This window comes from Jaculus jaculus, chromosome 2, assembly GCF_020740685.1.
Source record: "Jaculus jaculus isolate mJacJac1 chromosome 2, mJacJac1.mat.Y.cur, whole genome shotgun sequence".
Taxonomy (NCBI): domain Eukaryota; kingdom Metazoa; phylum Chordata; class Mammalia; order Rodentia; family Dipodidae; genus Jaculus; species Jaculus jaculus.
The window spans coordinates 174,905,721-174,929,931 of NC_059103.1; the positions used below are offsets into that span (position 1 = coordinate 174,905,721).

Sequence of the window (24,211 nt, forward strand, 5' to 3'; positions counted from 1 at the left end):
TACAGGTTGAATGAGCTAAGTGAGATGCACGGGCAGCTGGGGAGTGGGGAGTGGGGTCCAGGCAGGGCAGGGGTGCATTCTCCAAGACGAGGAGGAGCAGGAGCCTGTGCAGCTTCAAAGCAGAGATGCCAGGCTGTGCTTGCTCCCTGTCTGGGAAGCTGTGGAGGTCATACCATCCATCTGCAGGGCAGATGCAGGTTCTAGAGGAGTGAGACTTTTCCCCCGCCTTAGATCTGCTTAGGAGGTGCTGGGGTTTCCACCGAAGCCCTCTGATCGCAGCACTTCCCAGTTCCACTGAGATGGGCCTCTGCATGCGGCCTTTCTTTATTTGACAAATTCATACTTTGTCCAATGTGATATTTTTGAACTAAATTTCGATTTTGTAAAACGGCGCACTATAATGGATATAATTTTAAATGATACCTTATAAAATCATCCCATTTCAGATGTTCCCAGTGAAAACATCATGTTAATGAAAGTAATCAGATAATTGTCTGAGAAACTCATTTCTGCTTCATTGTTAATTACTAGACAAAAATGCTTTCTCTATGATTGTATTGTTACAAGTCATTTAAATGTGAAAAATGATTAGCAATATGGAGAGCTACATAAGATTCAGTGTTTGACATAAATGATTAGTACTCACTTGAAATATGAGTTTACTTTTTTAAAATGAGTGTATAATTTTATGATTTATTTTTTCTGATTAATTGAAAATACTTTTTTTTCAGAAGAGGAAGAAGGATTGTCTGGCCACACAGCAATTATTCTTAAATATTATTTATTTATTAAATTAAATATTATTATATTTATTATTATTTTTATTTTATTGATATTATTATATTATCTTAAATATTATTATATTTATTTTTATTAATATTATTATATTATCTTATTTATTTATTAAAATTATTTATTAGTGTAGTCTGAAAAATACAGGTATTAAAAAATCAAGTGTAAATGTTATTATAGGTTGGGAAAAGAGGAAAGGGATGCTGATGTTAAAAGATATTAATTTAAGTTTTGCAAGAAAAATTTTGGAAGTCTATTTTGCAACAGTGTGAATATATTTAACATTACTGAAGTGTGTATTTAATAGGGGTTAAAATACTAAATTATATATTTTTACCCACATTAAAAATATCACTATCAGTTTGAGGAGATGGCTCAGCTATTAAAGGTACTTGCTCACAAAGTCTGCTTGCCCAGTTCCCCAGTGTGTATGTAAAGCCGATGCACAAAGTGGCACATGTGTCTGGAGTTTGTTTGCAGTGTCAGGAGGCCCTGACATTCCCATACTCTCTCTCTCTCTTCATAAATAAATGACTCTAAATATTACTTCCAATTACAAACAATTAATAGGTTTATTGACTGTACCTAGCTTTATTTTAGCCATTCAATAGTTACTTAAATAAGGACCCTATTAAGAAGCATAACATGTGGGCTGGAGAGATGGCTTAGCGGTTAAGCGCTTGCCTGTGAAGCCTAAGGTCCCCGGTTTGAGGCTCGGTTCCCCAGGTCCCACGTTAGCCAGATGCACAAGGGGGCGCATGCATCTGGAGTTCGTTTGCAGAGGCTAGAAGCCCTGGCGCGCCCATTCTCTCTCTCTCCCTCTATCTGTCTTTCTCTCTGTGTCTGTCGCTCTCAAATAAATAAATTATAAAAAAAATTTAAAAAAAAAAAAAGAAGTATAACATGTATTTTGTGATAAGAGATGTTGCAGTTACTTTCACATTGTTGGATAAAGGCCTAACCAGAAACAGCTTATGGGAGGAAAGGGTTTATTTCAGAATTACAGAATCCAGGGGAAGCACCATCAATGGTGGAAGAAGCTTGGATACTTTCATAGATACATAGCAAAGAGAAACAGCTGAAGCAAGCAGCAAACACCAACAGCTAGAGCTCAAACTACTCTGAAAACACCTCAGGGCTGGACTATGAAATCTGTCCCCAGTGACACCTCCTCCAGTAGAATGCTGGAGAGTCATATTACAAGCCTAATCAAAAGTACCCCAGGGTTGGAGGGGTTAAGGAAATTGCTTATGAAGCCCAAGGACTTAGGTTCAATTCCCCAGTACCCACCATAAGCCAGACGTACAAGGTGGCTTGTATCCATTCTCTCTATCTGCCTCTTCCTCTCTCTCTCAGATCAATAATTAAAATAAAAAAAAATACTTCAGGCTTTGAGGGACATGCAGTCACATTCAAAGTACCACAGAAGATTACTTTAATATTAACAGCTTTTATTGGCAGTTTATTATATAACATATATTTTTATTTAAATTAGTTTATATTATTTTTAATTTTTTTAAACAATACAGGAAAATTAGTAATATCATTTTTAACCTCCCCACTTTATTTTGTTAAGGAAACTAAGTTCTGTACGTATGTTAATGAAGGTTCCACAGTTCCTTATCTTCTCCCCTCCCATACCTTCCCCTCCCCTCCCTTCCCTCTCTCCCCTCCCCTCCCTTCCCTTTCCCTCCCCTCCTTGTTTCTTGTCTTTCCTTCCTTCCTTCTTCCTTCCTTCCTTCCTCCCTCCCTCCCTCCCTCCCTTCCTCCCCTCCCTCCCTCCCTCCTTCCTTCCTTCCCTCCCTCCCTCCCCCCTCCCTCCTTCTTTCCTTCTTTCAGACACATTTATTTATTTATTTATATATTGTTTTGTTTTTCGAGGTAGGGTCTCACTCAAGGTCAGGCTGACCTGAAATTCCTGTAGTTTCAGGATGACCTTTACCTCACGACAATTCTACTGCCTCTACCTTCTGAGTGCTGGGATTAAAGGCGTGTGCCACCACACCTGGCTCTTTCACACACTTTTAAATCTTGTAGATAGTATTCAAATTTAACTAGTTTCACAGCTCATTTTCTATGTTGTACATTATGCCTCTAATCAGAGGCATAACTGTTATTTGTCATGTTCCCATCAGTTATTCTCTTTTGCTTCCTCTCCCCACCCTCAATTCCACTAAGGTCCCTCCTCTATTAAGGTAGTCCTCCTTTTGTTTTGTTGTCTCCCTCTCTGTGTCCTCCTCCATCTTCTATGTCAAAATGCTTAGGGGCTCAAAATGGTGCAGGTCTTGTGGAGGTAACTAATCACTCTGGGGTCTGGATGCATCATTTGGTTTTTGTTGGGAGGGCAGTGTCCCACAATATGCCTATCTATGCTGTAGCTTTACTTTTTTTTTTGTTTTGTTTTTACCCCTGCTTCTGCAATGTTCCCTGAACCTTAGTGGGTACTTTCAAAATTTACTTTAGTATTGGTGAAGAGACTCAAAACTCATCAAGCAGAGATCAAGAGGCTGTCAAGAGCTCACCATTCTGTTTCTTTTTCCCTGTCAATGTAATTTTCTTATGATTATTCTGCAAAATTAAAGAAAGGATGAATTATTTAATTTATAATAGTAGTTAATATTGGTTTCATCTTAACTTCATAAGGAAAACTATAATTTTTATTGAATTGCTTCTCTCTCTGTCCTTTTGTTTGTTTTCACTTTGGGTGAGACTAATTTTTTTTCTTTATCCTTGCATACAGGTTATGTGGGTATGTAATTTGTGCCGAAAACAACAAGAAATCCTCACAAAATCAGGAGCATGGTTTTATAATAGTGGATCTAATATACCACAACAAACTGATCAGAAGGTTCTCCGAGGGCTTCGAAATGAGGAGGCACCTCAGGAGAAGAAAGCAAAACTCCATGAACAGACCCAGTTCCAAGGACCCCCAGGTGACTTACCTGTATCTGCCGTGGAGAAGAGTCGATCTCACGGGCTCACAAGACAGGATTCTATTAAAAATGGGTCAGGAGTGAAGCACCAAATTGCCAGTGACATACCTTCAGACAGGTAAACGTTTTGTTTAATTTTTAGGAAAATCTGTTAGTATTCATTCCAAAGAGAAACAGAATACATGAAATGTTCAGGCAACAGGGAGTTGTCTAAATGTAATGTAAATGTCCATTATGTTTTGGATAAATGCTGAATGTGATGTTCAGGACTTGACCTATAATAGATTTAAATAGTAAAGTATCTTAAGTTTCATATAGAAGTGTTACCAGATTTTAATAGGGTGGAGAGGTGAGATGAAGCAAAGTTACGTACTTTGTTGTTTTAAATTATAGCCTTTCCCATGAGGGCATTAAAGTTTGTTGCTGTAATTGCTCCTGACTAAAGGTATAGGATGTCTCTCCTTGTATTTAGAGGCCACTCATATTTTCTTTTGTGAACAGTGTACCCTTTTTTTTTTCACTGAAAAGTGTGTTTTATGTTCCTTTTGAAGCCAACTGCATTATAATTTTTTTGAAATTTTTTGAAATATGGTTTGATTATATACAGGATTTTATATGGAGTTTCACTGTGTAGTTCAAGTTGTACTGGAACTTGTTGGGTATCTGAGACTTTCTTGAATTTGATATTCTCTTGCCTCAGCCTCACAAATGGTGGAGTTATGGGCATTTACCATCACACCTATCTTAATTGCTTTTTGATGAGCAAAAAAATATTTTGATGATGTCCAATTTGCTCCTATAAGTAGTATTTCAGTGCATTTATAGCTTAATCAGTCATTGCCTCCCCTAAAAGTCTAGATGATGTTGTTCCATAATTCTTTCTAGAAGGCTAACAGTGCTAACATAAAAGTCTAGAAGTGTTCTACTCCAATTCCATCTAGAAAGTTCACAGTACTAACCTGAATCTTATTTTGTGGTGCTGGGAACAAGAATGTTACCATTGAGCTATGTTCATGGTCCTATCTTATTTTCTTCTAGAATGTCTATACTTTTACATTTTATATGATTCATTTTTAGTTGAATTTTACGTGGTTAAAAAAGCTTCAAAACTTCAAAGTTTTATTTTGAACATTCTGAAATTCAGTTGTTCCAGAACCCTGTTTTGCAAAGATGGTTCTTTCTTAACTGAATCACCTTTGGCCTTTTGTCCAAAATCAGTTGTCATTATTTGAGTGGGCCTGCATATAGATATTTCATTCTATTTTTAAAAACATTTTCTTAATTATTTATTTATTTGACAGAGAAAGATGGAGGGAAGGGGAGAGAGAGAGAGAGATGTGCACTTCAGGGTCTCCAGCCACTGTAAACGAACTCCAGATGCATGTGCCTCCTTGTGCATCTGTCTAATGTGGGTCCTGGGGAATTCAACCTGGGTCCTTTGGCTTTGCAGGCAAATGCAAACCATCAAACCACCAAACCATCCCTCCAGCCCCTTACTCTATTTTTAATCTGTCTTAATGCCAGTACCACACAGTTTTGATTATTTTTGACTTATATGGTATTCACATATGGCAGGGCTAGGCTTCTTCCTTATATTTAAAATTGTTGTGGTCATTCCAAATGTTTATTTGAAATTTAGAAATTTTTCAAATACTCATTTAACTCATTTTTCCACAAATGCATCCAGATTCCTAAAGTTATCTGCCTCTTTTGAATATAAGCAACATGGGGTTTGCTGTTTTTTTCCCCTGTCTTTCTTTATGTAAATTCCATTCAGTCTATGTTGTTTAACTGAATAATTTGATCCATTTAATTTTTAGTAAATTATTGATAGCTAAGGTCTTAGTACAATTACTTTGCAATTCGATTCTATATTTCTCTATTTTTTATTTCTCTTTTCTTCCCTTCCTTATTTCCTTTCCCTCATTTGTTATTTTTGTTATTTACTTATTTAAACTGACAAGTGAAAGTGGTATGCTATATTTATAATGTACAACATGATATTTTGGCATATATGTACATTTTTAATGGGTAAACCAAGGTATTTAATACATTTTTTTCTGATGAGAAGACTTGAAATCTAAGTGATTTTCAAACGTAATACTTTATTAGTTGCAGCTACTGCTGTCCATAATGTACAGTAGATCTCTGCCATTAACATGCATTAGTTGTGCGTATTAGTGGAATTAAGGATGACATTTCCCTACACACATGCAGCATGTCTCTCTCTTTCATAGTTTTCATTTGTGGATAAGTAATTTATTCTAAAAGTATGTTTTTTTGGAGGGGGGGCTGTTATTATTGGTGGTTTATCAGTGATACAGTCTTTCTGTGTAGTTACCACGAAGCTTACAATAGTACTTTTTGCTTATAACAAGCTATTTTGAAATAACATGTCATGATGATAAAGATAAGAAAATAAACAAAAATAATTTTGGGGAGGGGAGATAGCTCATTAGGTAAAGGGCTTGTCTTGTATGCATGAAGACTTAAGTTTGAGTACCGACATAAACTACTGAGTGTGGTGGTGCATGTGTGCAATCTCAGTGCTAGCGAGGTAGAAATAGGAGGATTCTTCGGCCCATTGGCTCATTTAGCCTAATTGCCAAGCTATAGGATAATGAGAGCACCTGCCTTAAAGAAGGTAGATGATGTACTAAAGAATGACATCTGAAATTGTCCTCTGGCCTCTATATACATGTAAGCAAATGTACACATGCCCTTATGCAAATGTACACCCCCCCCCACAAACTCATATACATATACACATACATAGGCACATTAAAAAATTCTTCACTTAGACCTCAATTTTAGCTAGTTTTAATTTGTTAAGTCCATTTTACATCTTTCCATATTTCTGATTTCTAAGCATATTAATGTAGTTAATTTGAGGGGCTAGGGAGATGGCTCAATGAGTATAAGTGTTTGTTGTATAAGTATGAACACCTAACTTTGGATCCTGAGAATCCAAGTAAAGCCAGATGCAACAGTGACTATCTGTAATCTATTCCCTCCTGTGGTGATAAAGACAGAGAATCTCAGAATCTCATGGACCAGCTAAACTATCATATGCAACAGTGAATAGCAAACAGGTTGCCTCAAACAAGGTGGAAGGTGAGGACTGATAACTGTAAGTTGTCTTCTGACTTCCACAGGTGTGCCCTGGTGCACACATACATGAACACATGCATACACACATTACACACATACATACAAAAAACTAAAAAAAGAAATAGATTAAAATATTGGGATAATGGAACTAGAAGTGACAAAACTGATGATTATCATAAGGGAAAATTAATCTTAACAACTTGGAAACAAATGGCCTCAAAAATCTATATTCCTGAATACTTCTTCATATGGTTTTTAGATTATCACATGAAACAAAAACACAATGAATATGGTTAGTACCAGTTTTGGTGATGAATCAGTGAAAGATGTAATATTGTTCTTCACATGACTGATGTCCTTTCTGCAATATCTTTATCCTTCATTGATAGAATGATCCATCAGTACACTAGAAGATAAATAACATCATATAGCAAATGTTGACATTTATCTAAAGAATATGATACAGATTCTGAAAGACAATGTGCATTTTTAAGAATTATGTGCAATAAGTTATGATAATTGGTTTAATTACACAGAAGTTAGTCTGTTCTTTTGGCATAAGTATGTTAAATATCTTTAATGTCAACATGTAGGCAAACAAAATCCCTATCTTTTTCCTTTTTTTTTTTTTTTTTTGATGTAGGGTCTCCTCTAGCCCAGCCTGAACTGGATCTCACTTTGTAGTACCAGACTGGCCTTGAACTTACAACAATCCTCCTACCTCTGCCTTTGAGTGCTGGGATTAATGATTCTTATTTTAAACTGAATTAGACATGAAGTATTTTCAAATTTCTTTCATTTAAGTGACCTATAAGTATAATTGAAATATATGCCAGCTTTCTCGTCATATTTCCAGGTTACTCTAGTGTGATGCGTAAGTTGTTATTTGTCCTGTGTTTTGATAATTTTACTAAAGATTACATTAAAATGACTGGTATGAATTTGGCAAGACTCTACTTTTAGGTCTTGTCATGGTTTCATTCTGTGTGGGATGCACATTCAGTGAACACAGTTCTCACCTAAAGTACAACCAGCAGCTGTTTGTCTTCTATCCAACTTTTCAGATGCAGATAACTAGAATATAATTTTTCTTTTAGGACAGGATCCAAGGTGCCTTCAGATAAAACAATATGTAATAGAAAAGTCTTTGCTATTGCTAGATGTTGTGTTTGATATTGTTATCCATATCTTTTGCAATTTGGTATATTGTCCAGTTCAGTCTTTACTCATTTTTGGATTTGACATTTAGGAAGCTAAGTATCTGGAAAATTTTGGAAATCATATGTATAGTGTATGTGAAATAGACATGGAAATAGAGACTGAACAATCTGGTTATAGAATGTATAGAGTTCCCTTATGCTTTTGATAGTTGCTATTATATAGTATAAATTACAAATATTTATATTTTTATTTGTTAAAATGCTTTAAAACAAATATTTCATCAGTAAAAGTGATAAAAAATGAAAATGCTCTATTACTGATAACTGAATAACTAACATAAAATTTCTGTCAACATTTGCTGACCACAATAGGTCTCAGTCACTGAACAAATGCATATGTTGACCACTAAAGGGCTCACAGTTACTTAATGCGCTGACCGCTAGAGAGCCACAGTCACCAAATACTTACATGTGCTGACCACTAGAGGGCTCATAGTCACTGAACACATACATGTGCTGACCACTTGAGGGCTCACAGTCACCAAAATACACACATGTACTGACTAATACATACTTTTGCTGACCACTAGAGGGCTCACAGCCACCAAACACACACATGTTCTGACCACTAGAGGGCTCACAGTCACCAAACACACACATGTTCTGACCACTAGAGGGCTCACAGTCACCAAACACATACATGTTCTGACCACTAGAGGGCTCATAGTCACCAAACATATCCACATGGTGACCACTAGAGGGCTCACCATCGCTGAACGCATACTTGTAATCATTAGAGGGCTCAGTGTCACCGAACACATTTCCATGCGGACCACTAGAAGGCTCACAGTCACCGAACACATTCACGTGCGGACCACTAGAGGGCTCAAAGTCACCAAACACATACACGTGCTTACCACTAGAGGACTCACTGTCACTGAACACATTGCCTGCTAAAGGTGAAGAAACTACTGTCTACTCAAATTAGTTGAATTTGAATTGTTAAGAACACCCAAAGTTCTCAAATTAATCCAGTTTATAGAAGATACATTTAAGATGCTACTCTGTGAAACATGACTTTAATGGGAAATGGCTGTTTTTCTCACCCATTTTGTTAGTGCATATTAATTATACAAAATAACGAGTTTCATAATGTATATTTTTATACATGTATATAATGTACTTGTACTATAGTAGCCCATTACCCTTAGTAATTGTTAAATATTCTTTAAAATTAATTAATACATTCTAAGGTTTTTGTGCATGTAAAAACTTTACTATTGTCTCCACTAACCAGCAAGTGTTAAAATTTCTTCTTTTGTCAGTGTAGTGAATGCATGAATATGTGCACTTGTATATGTGTGAGTACATGCATGTACATGTGCACATGGAGGCCAGAGGACAGCCTCAGGTGTCATCTTGAAATGCTGTCCCACACTTTTTGAGACAACTTTTCTCATTGGCCTGGATCCTAAGAATTACATTAAGACGTCAACAAAGTAAGGGAGGATTTGAGAAAATTAAACAAATGTTATGATGTGAGAGCCATCTCTGTCCTCTGTACCAGTATAGTTCTAGTAACTTGTACAGCAATTAATAATGGTGCTCCATGAGCGGTTGTTTAAAAACTGATTGGATGGATAAGTAAAATAGCCAAGGAAAGTGGAGAATGAATTACAAAGGTTTTGGAGTGTCTTGCAGAATTGGAGTTATAGACTTAAATACCTTAATCAGTATATTTCCTCTGTTTGTTTTATGTGTCTATCCAGTAGTTTTCATTAATGGCTCTTCTATATAGTAGGAAAAATGACCATTAATACAGTATTTGTAGTGAATCAAAGAATTTTATAGCTTTCTTACTGAATATCTGGATATTATTGGCACTAGATCATACACTTTGTGTAAGAACTGATGTTAATTTATATAAAAGTTATTTAGAGAGATTCAACATAAAAACAAATCTCATGTGTGAAAATACAGTTGCTATCCAAAATAACACATTGCTGAACTGGGATTATGCTACTCTGGTTGAGATAGAGCATAAGTATAAGCTGTGTCATTTGAAAGTTAGTTACTAAATGCCTCCCATTTGGCTATACTATGAGACATATAAAGGTATCTTAAAATGGACTGTATTCACTTTGCTCTGACATATGTCAAAATCTTGCTGTTGGATCATAAAAACTACTTTATCTCCAAAGATACAGAGTTTATGCATCATACCTCTAAAGTAGGTACAGAGTTAAGAGTACTATTATGAACTTACTAGTAATTTACAGTTTGGTGGCACGCATGTTAATTCATGTAAGTCCATAGCTATTTAGTGCCCCGGCCAGCGGGGAATTGAACAAAGAAGTGAGGTGAAAATCAACCTGAATGAAAGTAGGCAAAAAGACACAAGAAGGAGACCATGCTATACATTTGTCATGGCCTCTAGAGTTTATTCTTACGTGTAGGTTTATATAGGGTTGTAGGGGGAAGGGGACGTGGCCAGGACAAGGACTTGTCAGGAAACCTAGAGGGGTTGTAATTAGGTGTTCATCTAATCTTGCCCAACTGGCTTAACATCCTGACTGCACCAGGTTTCACATCCTGACCATAAACTGGCTTTTTGCAAAAGATAAGATTCTGTAAGCAGTCTGCTGACCAGTTCCAGAAGTACCTAGCAGAAAGCTGGATGGACCAGCTTTCTGAGTAATGAGTCAGTTTATGAGCAGGCCCAGGCAAAATGGAGAGGCTTTTGCTCTATGGCTCCTGACAATTTAGCTGACTTTATGTTGGTTTATGCAGTGAGTAAACTAGGAAGCCAGAGTCCAGTGGAGTGGGAAGGTTATAGTTTCACTTTTACCAGTTAGGTAGTTTGGCTGTATTCATATCTGGAGTAAAAATGAAAAAAGAAACAGAAATTATAATAGAATTGAGATATAAGAGAGCCCTTTTTTTTGATTTATTAGTTTTCTTTTCATCAAATACAGGCAGTTTGGTACCATTGTTTAGGCTCATCTATGATCTACCCCCTCCCATTAGACCCTCCTAGTTGATGTAAATGGGTCATGCATTGTGGAGTTAGTCCCCAGTTATTGGTATGCTAAATGTCTCTGCAAATCATGACCCAACATGTGACTCTGACATTCTTTCCGCCTCCTCTTCCGCAAAATTTCCCTGAGCCTTTTTTTGAAATATGTTGATGGAAATGTCATTGATATACAGAATGACAAGGATTCATTTCAGGTTTTGAATAAATAAGCCTGTATTTATCATTTTTGCCACCAGATGGCGAAATACACATAGAAGATTTACATTTCTGTATTTTTTTTGCTCTTTTTATTCTTTTATTTTTTTCTTATTTTTTCCCCTGAACTCCTTGAAGAGAGTTTAGAATAGAAAGTGGATGGTATTTACATCTGGGGTTGCGAAAACAGACCTTCTCATGTATCATTATAATTCCATATTCAAAGGTGATATTTATTAATAAATATGTATCTGTAGTTTGCAGTTCTGTGTACTAGTGTATTTTAACAAATTTAAGTTTTGTAATGCTCCCTTTGTTCCACAAATAATTCAGGATTAAAATGATTCAGAACCTAAGTGTGAATGCCCTCCCAAACCAGCAATTTCCTTGTTATTCTCTAATTCAGCAAACTGCACCTGTAGTCACTTGGCTGCCCAAGTTCAGAATCTCTTTTCCTTTTTCATTTATTTTTGGTTTTGGTAAATTCTATACAGGCAATATCTCTTATATTCAGTCCTTCCTTCCCAATCAGTATATCATCCCTGGTCTGCATAGGCATTGCCTTTGTCTTGTTTTCTTCCCAGGCCTTTGCTTTTCAGCTTTATTTGCTTCCCACAATAATAATATTTAAGTACAGGCATAAGTCCCCTTTGATGCCTGTTTGTAACAGTTAGCTTCTCTTGCTGGGACAAAACACTTGACCAGAAGCAGTCTGGGGAAGAAATAGTTTATTTCAGCTTAAAGTGTCAAGGGGAAGCTTCATGATGGGGAAGCAGAGGCTAAACATCACATCTTGCCACAGCAGCTGGAAGAAAGCAGGAAGAAAAGTGAGTTGAGCTACTCCTGGCAAGGGGAACTGGGCTATAATATCTCTAAGCCTGCCTCAAGGAACACACCCTCTTCTAGAAAGACTCCATTTCCCAAATTGCCTCCAACTGGGAACCAAGTGTTAAAAACATATGTAGGTCTGGAAACATCTCATTCAAATCACCACACTCCCCCACTTTTTGTAAACTTAAGATTTTAATCTTCAGGTTTTTAGGGAAACAAGTATTTAATATTCTAGGCTTTGTAAGAAATAATGGTATCAGGTGGTATTTAAGATACTCTTCATAAATTCATAAATTTTCAGGCATTACTCATGTGGTTCCCCTTATCCAGAATTCTGTTCTAGCTATTCATATATTACTTCAACAATACTTTCTGAGTATTGATTGTGTTTCATTCCATAATTCTGTGTTTTGAGGGTAGAATAATGAAAAATAGACAAAAGTTTATGTGGAGATTTATTTTTTTCTTTTTCAAGGTAGGGTCTCACTCAGCTCAGGATGATCTGGAATTCATTATATAGTCTCAGGGTGGCCTCAAACTCATGACGACCCTCTTACCTCTGCCTCTGGAGTGTCGTGATTAAAGGCGTGCACAACCATGCCCGGCTTCTTATGTGGAGATTTTAATAGAGGCAGATGAATAAATAACTAGTGTATGGGTACAGCTATGATTCTGTGCATGCTGTTGCACAGAACTCTAGGGGAAACCAAGGGCCTTGGCAATAGCCTGTAATGTTTTGGAGGCAACAGGGACCTCCCTGGCTAACAACTCACTGGAAGGTATCCCATCCCTGGCACTGAAAATTTTCTAGTAATAATCTATAGCTTCTGGATGTGCCATTATTTAAAAAAGTAGGTTTTCATATGTCTTATTCAGAATATTTTGCATTTTGATTGACCCACCCCCAGCCCTTCTTTTACACAATCTCTTCCCCTGTCCTCGCTTAAGCCTTTTCCCTCCCTGTAATCTGTTCTACTTACATATATACAATACCATCCCCTTAAGTCCTTCCCTCTCCTCCCTCTTTTATAGTCTTTTTCTAGCTTACTGGCCTCTGCTACCAATTTTTGGTTCCAACTCACACACAAGTTTATACATTTGTAGCTAGGATCCACATATGAGAGAGAATATGTGACATTTGGCTTTGATAATTTGACCTCTTCATTTCCAATTTGTATCCCTTTTATGTGTGTCTCTTGCCTCATTGATAGACTTCCAATACTATATTAAATAAAAGTGTGGACAGGGGACTGTGGAAATGGCTTAGCAGATATGGCATTTGCCTACGAAGCCTAAGGACCTGGGTTTGATTCCCTAGGACCCACGTAAGCCAGATGCACAAGGGGCCACATGTGTCTGGAGTTCATATGCAGTGGCTGAAGGCCCTTGCATGCCTATTCTCTCTTTCTCTCTATCTGTCTCTTTCTCTCTCATAAATAAATAAATAAAATATTAAAAGAAAAACGTGGGGACAGTGGAAACCCTTGTCTTGTTCCTGGATTTAGTAGAAAAGTTTCAGGTTTTTTCCCATTTAATATTATGTTGGCTATAGGGTTGTCATAAATAGCTTTTATTTTGTTGAGATATGTTCCTTCTCTTTCCAGTTTATGTAGTACTTTTACCACGAAGGGATTTGTGATTTTGTCAAATGCCTTTTGTGCATCTATAGAGATGATCATGTGATTTTTGTCCTTCAGACCATTTATATGATGTATTATATTTATTGATTTGCATATGTTGAACCATCCCTGCATCCCTGTGATAAAGCCAACTTGGTTGGTATGAATAATCTTTCTGATATATTCTTGTATTCTGTTTGCCAATATTTTGTTGAAAATTTTTACATCTATGTTCATGAATGACATTGGTCTGTAATTTTCTTTCTTTTTTGTTTTGTCTTTGTCTGGTTTTGGTATCAGGGAGATGCTGGCTTCATAGAAGGAGTTCAGTAGAATTCCTTCCTTTTCTATTTTATGGAAAAGTTTGGGAAGCAGTGGTGTTAGTTCTTCCAGGAAGGTCTGGTAAAATTTACCACTGAATCCATCTGGGCCTGGACTTTTTTTTTTTTCTTTTAGCTGGAAGCCTTTTTATAACTCTCTGTACTTGTTATAGGTCTATTTAACTGGCTTATCTCATATTGATTTTATTTTGGCAAAGTCAAGAAATCTAATGGTTATTTGAAAATGGTGAAGCCAACCAAGAATATGTAACCAATAATGTGCTCTGACATGTAAAGAGAGATAAGCTCTTCCAATGCAGGCCTATGTACCTGTTTTTTTTTTTTTTTTTTGTTTTGTTTTGTTTTTTTCTCAGTTGGCCTTGTTACCTTTTGGGGTGGCTTCCAATCTTACCAATGCTGAGTGTCCACTTTGATCCCTCCGTGCTGTGCTGTGGGGCTGGAGTTCTGATCAGCTGTGCTGGATGTGCTGCTACCGGGGGCTGAATGCTGGAGATTCCCAGTTTTGATTGTTGGGGTCGGTGGATTGCAAAAGGCCTGGAGTTTCTCATACTGTCCTGCCTGTATTCCTTTCATTAGCTCCTTAGTTGGTCTCAGCTGTCTTTCCTTTAGATTTCTTGACTTTGCAAGGAGGCTGATGAAGCTGGAAAATCCCCTTGTTTGGTATCTGCTGCTGCCACCACTTGGCACGCCTGGCAGGGCTGTGCTGGGTGGCTGCGTGTATTAGAGGGCCACAAGCACCTCAGTGGGATTCTGGCTGTTTTCCTCCATTCTGGTGGATCTTGGTCTCTCCAACTTCTGTGCTGTGTCTAAGAATAACCTATACTCCTTCACTTTTCATAAGAAGAGTGTGTTTTCTGTGGTTTTGCTTAAATCCCTCCCTAGGCTGGTTTGGCATGGCTCCTATGTTGCCACCTTACCTGGAAGTCTAAATTATTATATTTACTGGGTTTAGAGCCAAGGAAAGGCACCCACATGGCTAGACATGTCATGTGGAGGGCCCAGTAAAAAAGCCCAGAAAGAAAAAAGAAAAGAAAGTTCAAGGAGCTCCTGCCCAGGTCCAGCCAAGGGTCAGAACTATTACATATTTTTAAGTCTACAATGATTGACAAATTTAAATTCACAGTCTATGGCATGAATTTAGCATCATGGTGAACCTTTGAGGATTTTGATATTACACTGCGATATCTGTACTCATCTTTTTTTGTTACTACATATAAACAACTCTGCCTCAATGTAAGGCCTATCTTTTTATCTACTTAATGGCATAGCTCCTACAGTTCTCTGCAGTAAAGTACGGGGTAGGTAAGGAAAACTTAAATATTTACAAAAATATTTTCCATAGTTCAAAATTTCAATGTAATGGTACAAAAAGTTGAAAAACTTGAATTATTTCTATAAATGAATTTCATTTTGTATTGGGGGCTCGAACACTGTTTATTTGTTTCAAAATACTAATATTATAGGAAGTAATTAAGATGTGTCAATATTAGAGAAAGCTTGGATTACAGTGATTGGTTTTAGACTTGCTTCTGTCTAGCAGAATGTGCCAAAGATGAGGAGATTGTCATTAATATGATTCTATTACACAAGACTGTGTTGAAGATTGGGGTGAAAGAGGCTTCTGTTTGTTTCAGAGATACAAAGTACCTATTGTAAAATGCCTGTAGAATGAGGTCATGATCTATGGGAATCTCCACAAGCTGAGTGGCATTGGCTGGCAGAAGAAAGTGGTATCTCAGGCCTAGAGCGGCAAGCAACTCAATTCTGCCAACAATCACATGAGTGTGGAAAAGCAGCCTGAGTTCTGTATAAAACGTGAACCCCATAACACCTTGATTACTACCTTAGAACCACTGAGCAGAGGATTCATTTAATGAGAAAATTACATTGTTTTATAACTTGAGGAAATTCCTCCGATGGGCCTTACTTTTTAGATGACAGCTTCTTCACTGAATATCTTGAGATAGCATACATAAGCTAGCCTCTGGTAAACTGCTGAAATCTTATGAGAGAATAGGGGTCTAAAAAGCAACTAACATTTGAGTAGTACAGGTACAGGTTTGTATGTGCAGTTTAGTATGGCACTGCAGATCTTCTGAAAGGGAATTAGGCCATCTGCTGAAATAATTGGGTTGTGATTTTCAGATCTGCTAGATTTGAGATTAAATTAAAAACGTTAAATTTATTTTTTGTGCATGCAGGTGTTTTTAAGTGTATGTGTATGTGTGTATCTGTATGCCAGGGCCCCTTGCCACTGCAAATGAAGGTTAGACATTGGCACCACTTTTTATATTTGGCTTACATGGGCAGCTTAGGAATTGAACCCGAGCCAGAAAGCTAAGCAAACAAGTACCTTTAACCACTGATCCATCTTCCTAGCCCTCAGAATAAATTTTTAGTAGACCCTCTTCCACTAAAAATAAACCATTTACTTGCACACGCTATATATAAGGTTATCTAGACTATATGGGACTCTCACTTTCCTTGCTTGTTTTTCATTTGTTTTCTACTTTTGTCCTTAAGTTTGCCTGTGTAGTTCATTTCTTTGCCTTTCATTGCAAGCAAATACAAAAGCTCACTCCTTGCTCACTCTAGATTTTAGGAGTAATAGGTAGCAGTATATGAAATATGTAGTGCATTAGGTGAATATTTTCTTTGACATTTTCCTGGCCTTGTTTTGGTTGTAGCATTTACATGAAAAGTGCTATATCCATTGAGAAATTTGGTTTAAAATTCACAAGGAGATTTTAAAGTCTATTTTTAAAAAATTATTTATTTATTTGAGAGCCATAGACACAGAGAGAAAGACAGATAGAGGGAGAGAGAGAATGGGCATGCCAGGGCTTCCAGCCTCTGCAAACGAATTCCAGATGCGTGTGCCCCCTTGTGCATCTGGCTAACGTGGGACCTGGGGAACCGGGGTCCTTAGGCTTCACAGGCAAGCGCTTAACCGCTAAGCCATCTCTCCAGCCCTTAAAGTCTATTTTTAATCTGTAAAAATTCATAGAAATTTTATAATTTAAAAATATGTTTATATATGTACATATGTTTATATATGCACAATAATGGTAATAGTTTTTGTTTAATTTGTGTAGCCACATTTAATATTAAGAATCCTGGGGCATGAATTATCCTCATGCATTGCAAGATAGTTCAACACATGATAAGTTGCTTTGGAATTAAGAATTGGGTTGCAATTTATTGTAAAAATTGTCAGCATAGAGTTATGTAGATTTTTTCTTAAGTAACCTATGCATATTCTATTTTTCATATTCAGACATCAAAAAGAAATGATATAGAGATCCAAACTTGTTGTTACCTTTAATCCATCTGAAATATATAAATTGCTTGTCTGTATTGTTTGACACAGTTGAAAGTTTTGAAGTATTCTTTGGAACTCATTGTGGAAAGAACACATTTCAAGGTTGGTTTAGAGGTTATCTTGTAGAGTAGTTCTTACTATGCTTACCTAATTACACAGTGCCTGAACTGGAAAATTAAACTTCGGAGTGATCTTCCTTTGCCTACTGTTGCAATCCCCTTCTATTTTTTCCTTTTCATTTCTTATTTTACTTATTTATTTGTAAGGAGGGAGGGGGAGAGGGAGGGAGGGAGGGGGAAAGGAGGGCAGGAGGGAGGGGGAGAAAGAGAGCAAGAGAGAGAGGAAGAATGGGAATGAATGGGTGTACCAGGTCTCTAGCCACTGCATATGAACTTCAGGTGTATACACCACTTTGTGCATCTGGCTTACATGGGTACTAGACAACCAAACCTGGGTATCACACATTGCAGGCAAACGTCTTAACCACTAAGCCATTTTTCCAGCCCTCTTTTCATTTCTTTATTTTAATTTATTTATATCTAGGCACTTTTTTCATTTCTTTGTGTGTGCATGGGTGTGTGTTCATGTGTTTGTTCCTGTGTACGAGCATGGATGTGTGCATGCCACAACAGGCATGTGGAGGTCTGAGAACAAGTTTGGGTTCTGGCCCTCGCCTTTCACCTTGTTTGAGGCAGGATTTCTTGTGGTCCACCACTGAATTCATCAGACAAGCAGCTCTGGAGATTCTGGGGATTTTGTCTTTGCCTCCCTTCTCACTACAGGCACACTGGGATTCCAGACACCCATGTTACAGTGTCTGGCTTATATGTAGTTTTGGGGGACCTGAATTTGGGTACTTAGTTTTCAGCAACAAGCCCTTTATCTGTTGAGCCACCCCCAGACCTTGTTTGTCCATTTCTTAAATGTTAGCTTGAAATTCATTTTTCTTCATTAATATTTTCAAATTTTGATTGCATTTTCTATTTATATTTCTTTAACAACTTCAGTCTTCTGTTCTTATGCATAAGACACATTTGTGTTGGTAGAGTAGGATTAAAAAAAGTTAGTTACAGCTCTCAGAAAAAAGCAGTTTTTTTCTTACAGTCAACGTGCCAAAACTACAGAGTATAGAAAATTAAAATTGTGATACTGTATGACTGTTACTCACTTATGTGATATATATATTATATATCTATATATCTATATATGTATATATAATACTATGTATATAAAAATATATATAAATATATAAAATATATATACTATATATATATAAAATTTTATACAGTTGAAAATTTTGAAGTGTTATTTATGATTTAGTGTTTTATTATCCCAGAAGATAGGCAATTTGGAAGTTACGTTTATGAGTAACTTTTAAGATGGTCTTTTTACTTTGCAATTTTTACATTACCTATTCATTTTTAAACTATGGGAGAAGTTAAAAACTGCAACATATTGACATTTCAAATAAGCTAATCTGTAAGAATTTGCTGAATGAAAAGGCACAGTAGCATTATGTAAGGGACACTAGATTTCCCTGACCTTAATTGTATAGTATTTTCTGTTTTTGTTGAAGGTTTGGTTGCTTACTTGTCACTAAGCAAAGAAAGACAGTATCAAATCTAAGAAGACAATTTTCAGAGCATTTTTATGACTGTGTCTGGGTTTTATAGAATGAATGAATTCAGGTCAGAAACCCATTTTCAGGATGCTAATTCTAACTTTGCTATAAAGGATTTGGGAAAAAAGTCCCCCCCCCCCCGAAAAAAACCTTGAACAAAACAATACACATCTCTATGAAAAAGGTGAGTTTAGTATTTATAAGATGTAACTCGATATTACTGTAGATTGTGAGTATGGAGAAAACATATTACGTGTGGTATGTGTGTGTGTGTATGCATGCATGTGTGTGTGTGTGTGTTTGCTTTTATATGGACAATATGTTGTGTGAACAATATAAGGGTCAAGGTATGTAGAGAGAAGTTAGCACTAGGATACTTTTGAAGTAGTCTGTGAGATGTTAGTAGCTTGAAATAGAATTATAATGAGATGAAAAACTGGGATTTCTGATAAATCCTGATTTCTGTTCCTTTTTCATTTATTATTTTTATTTTATTTATTAATTATTTGTGTGTGTGTTTTTGTGTGTGTGTGTGTGTGATGTCAGTGCACATGTGTGGAGGTCAGATGACAAATTTGAGATATCTTCTTTGAGATAGGGTCTCCTGCCTCTGCAAGCAAACTGTCAGACTGCCAATGAATGTCAAATTAGCTGGACCCAAAGTGTCTGATTCTCCTGCTTCCACCTTCCATTGCTATAGGCACATTAGGATCATAGATAATTGTGCAACTTCACATCTGTCTTTCTGTGGGAGTTGGACAGTTGAACCCAGGCTGGCAGGATTTACAAGTAAGCACCTTTACCTGATGAACTGTTGCCCCTGCCCAATCTCTGTTCTTTCTAGAGTTCACATACATTGCAATTTTTGAATTGATAAGATTGGATTGGAATACATAAATTTTCCATAATCTTATTTGTATGAGGTCTTCTGTTTTGTTGAGCAAAAATTTAAATTTTAATTGCTTGCTTCTTACAGAGGATTGCAAAACTGTGTCTATTCTCAAATCTTTTCTTAAGACCGGATATGGAATGGAATGAGTCAATCAGGTCAAAAGAGCTATTTGCAGGAAGATTATTTTGAAGCAAAGGGTTACAAGCTGTGATTCTTCAAATTCAGAATGACAACATATAATACAGACACCACCTTTTAACTACATCACCACACTCTCACTTTTGTCCTACGTTTTGTGGCTTCTGTTCACCTCTTCAGTGGCTTCTTTGGTACCTAGAATCTTAATGTGGAATGTAGTTGCTTGGTGCTTTGTTTTACACCTCGATTTTTCTCATTTTTGAATTTTCTTTGTGGATGATCTCACCCATTTGCTTGGTTGAAATTGTTACTAACATGCTTCTGTTTCCTAAAGTTATGTCTTTAGCTGAAAATTACCCTTTGCACTCCAGACTGACATATTTAACTACCTACTTATCTGTCTTGAGGTATCATGTAGACATTTCAAATTCACCTCATCATCTTTCCTTTGCTTTTTTCTTTGAAGCTGCTCTTCTGTTACCATTTGGTGTCAGCAAATATGGAAATTATTTGCTTGGTTAATTAAGAAAGAAATATTAGAATTATTTTGACTCCTTTCAACCTTCACATATCACTTCCTACTCTGTGGTCCATGACCAAGTGCTGTTGTCCCATGTGTACATTTTTACTTAACTCATTTTTTTTTCCATTTCAGTGTGATCATGTTGATTCAAACCAAGTGATATTTTGCTGATATCCACATATAGTGAGATAACATTTGGTATATTTATATGCATTTCCTCCTCTGTGCTTGTTAACTCCTGCATTTTCTTGATTCTGACTTCTAGGGCTTAATGTATCATCTGATTCAAAGTGGGGGTGGTGGTTGTAACAGAACATTGAAACATTACTTGATCAAAAAACCAAAATATGCAACCAGTTTTCAATAGGCTGTTAGATGTGTTTCCTATTTCCTCTCAAGCTGTTTTATTTCTCTGTATTGACCTCTTCTGATTCTTTAGTTGTGCAGTAATTAATGTCCTTGCTTGACCTTTGTATATGCAGTGCCCTGTATCTGTATGTAATGTTCTTTTGTTCCACTCTTGGCTTGACTAATACTTACTATTCATTACTCTTTTCTAGAAAGGTGCCTTCTCCAGGAGAACTTACTCTGAGCTTCCAAACATCAAGAGTATGTCAAGGCTATCTGTTACAAATTGTCTATATTACTAACTATAACCTTCAATTAAACATTTGATGACTTATGTATTACCTGTCTCTCTTATTAGACTACAGATTATAGTTCATAAGGGCTAGAATTGTATTCTACCCCTCTTCTGCCTTTCTTTTTCCACTTTTTTCTTCACTTTCTGTGGGCTCTTCAGTGGTAAGAAAAGTGACTGTGAAACCATAGTTAATATAATACTTCATCTGTACTTATCAAATTAATGAAGTTAGAACAGAAATTTATTACTTAATATCTTTATAAGACATAGTGCCTTTGATTATTTAACCTTCAGAAACACTACCTTTGATGGGTAACTGGAGTGCAGGCTCAGGGGACCAGCAATCTGTGAGGGTCCGTCCTAAAGTGACTTTATCCTCACTTAGCCCATACTGGAGGTTGTAATAGTAGAATAGTTACAGGATTGTGGATATTTACACACATACAGGAATTAATTTGGCAAGGCCTTCTGCCTGTACTGAAACGGAATCACTTTTAATGCTGCCTTTAGTTGCTGGGGAGATGGCACAGGAGGAAGGAGCATGCTTGCTGTGCAAGTATGAGGACCTGAGTCCTATCTCCAGCACCCACAGAAAAACCCTGCATGGCTATGAATGCCTGCAATCCCAGCTTTGTGGGAGGCAGAGGGTATTGCTAGGGCTCCCTAGTCAGCTATTCTAACAAATGGGAGCTTCCAGGTTCAGTAAGGGACTATGTCTCAGGGAAATAAGGTAGAAGAGTGATAGAGGAGGACACCTGATATTTTTCTCTGGTCTTTGCCTGCATATGCAGGGACACATACATACACTGTGTGCATTTATCATCTTCCCCAATTAAATAAATTTTACCTTTGTGTTGAGACTCCTTTCAGACAGCTATAGTAGTTCTATGATTGCCTCTGGGGATATGTTGTTAGATCAAAAAGGTGGTGAGCTGGAGAGACAGCTCCGCAGTTAAAGGTGCTTGCCTGCAGAGAATGACAGTCTGGGTTCAATTCCCCAGTACCCACATAAAGTCATATGCATAGAGTGGCACATACACCTGGAGTCCTTTTGCAGTAGGAGGAGGTTCTGGCACACCCATACTTTCTCTCTCTTTTTCTTAAATAAATAAAAGTCAATAAGTCAATAAGTCTTAAATAAATAAAAGTCAATAAGTAATAAATAAAGATGGTAGACAGGGGAAGATAAAGAGAAAACACAAGGTAAGACACTCAAATAAGTATGTTCACCTCACTGTTACCCATTTATACTCTGTCTGAGACCATCAGCTCATTATTGTTTGCTTGTCTATTGAATTGAATGTATAATATACTTGGGGAGGACAGACTATATTCTAATTTATTAGAAATGTTTTATAATGTACAAGTCAATGTGAACACAAAGTATTATAACATTTATACTTTATTTATTTATGTACTTCTATTCATATAACTTTTTCTAAGCATAGAATTTAATTGACTTTTTTATTGTTTTTTCAAGATAGGATGTCCCTTTAGCCCAGAATTCCCTAGAATTCACTACATAGTCTCATGGTGGCCTCGAACTCATAGTGATCCTCCTACCTTTGCCTCTTGAGTGCTCGATTAACGGTGTGCACTACCACACCCAGCTAGTTGACATTTTTTAGTTTAGTTTTGTTTTGTTTTTCAAGGTGGGATCTCAGTCTAACCCAGTTTGACCTGGAATTCACTATGTAGTCTTAAGGTGGGCTAGAACTCTCGGTGATCCTTCTATTTCTGCCTACCAAGTGCTGGGATTAAAGGTGTGCACCACCACACCTGGACTAGTTGACATTGTTTTAAAAATTAAGAGAAAATAAAATTGGGAGAATGAATATGATCAATGTATATTATATTCATATGTGAAAATGTTTCAATGAAGCTTCTATTTTGTACAATTATTGTATGTTAATAAAAAGAAACATCGGGCTGGAGAGATGGCTTAGCGGTTAAGCGCTTGCCTGTGAAGCCTAAGGACCCCGGTTCGAGGCTCGGTTCCCCAGGTCCCACGTTAGCCAGATGCACAAGGGGGCGCACGCATCTGGAGTTCATTTGCAAAGGCTGGAAGCCCTGGCGCGCCCATTCTCTCTCTCTCCTTCTATCTGTCTTTCTCTCTGTGTCTGTCGCTCTCAAATAAAAAAAAAATAAAAAAAAAAATAAAAAGAAACATCATGTGTACATTTGTTTACACCATTATATCTTGGTTATACATATAGACAGTGAAACTATTACTAGAGTGAAGAAATAGTCTGATGTTCTCATAGCTTTCAAAACACATTTTTAAATAGCTTATGTTAAGGCTGAAACAAATTTTTCTATTCTTAGCATAAAGTAGCCTTTTGAAGAAATAACCTCCATTCTATCTTTTGTTCATAATGTAATGAATAGAGAAGAATTACATGCAAGAAAAGAATAACAGATGTGAGCTCAGAGGCCATTATTATTATATATTTAAATTGTGCTTGTATTTTGGTGACATCTTTACAGTTGTGCCAATGGTTATTATTTCTATTATTTACATATAATATCAAAGCACAGCCAGTGTTGCTTCCTGAAAGAATCTAGTTATGCTTGGAAGTTATTTGTGGCAAAGATGCCTTTTGAAGGCAGTGTTCTTGATGTTCTAAGGTTATAAACATTCCTCCCTTTGTGGCTCAGAGTATGCAACTAGAATTAGGTCTAATTTGTGTTATTACAGATCCCTGAGATATTGTGTTACTTCTAGTGGTTCCCTTGATGATTATTGAGGGACTATATTCTTGGAGCCAGCAGTCCTAACACTGGAGATCTTTACCAAATTAGTTTTCCTTCTTTCCTTCCTCCTCCTCTTCTTCTTTCTTTCCTTCCTTCCTTCCTTCCTTCCTTCCTTCCTTCCTTCCTTCCTTCCTTCCTTCCTTCCTTCCTTCCTTCCTTCCTTCCTTCCTTCCTTCCTTCCTCCTTCCCTCCCTCCCTCCCTCCCTCCCTCCCTCCCTCCCTCCCTCCCTCCCTCCCTCCCTCCCTCCCTTCTTTCTTTCTTTCTTTCTTTCTTTCTTTCTTTCAGAAATATTGGTTAT

At 36.9% G+C, this 24,211-nt stretch overlaps 1 protein-coding gene across 39 annotated transcripts in view; it reads left to right on the top strand.

Annotated features, from left to right (window-relative positions):
- Rims2 (regulating synaptic membrane exocytosis 2) overlaps nt 1-24,211 on the top strand; it is a 544,765-nt gene that overhangs the window by 191,011 nt on the left and 329,543 nt on the right. For all 39 annotated transcript variants that reach the window (XM_045144630.1, XM_045144647.1, XM_045144632.1 and 36 more), the window contains one exon: nt 3,533-3,843. In XM_045144630.1, the coding sequence (XP_045000565.1) occupies nt 3,533-3,843 (311 nt within the window). The remainder of the gene's footprint in view (nt 1-3,532; nt 3,844-24,211) is intronic.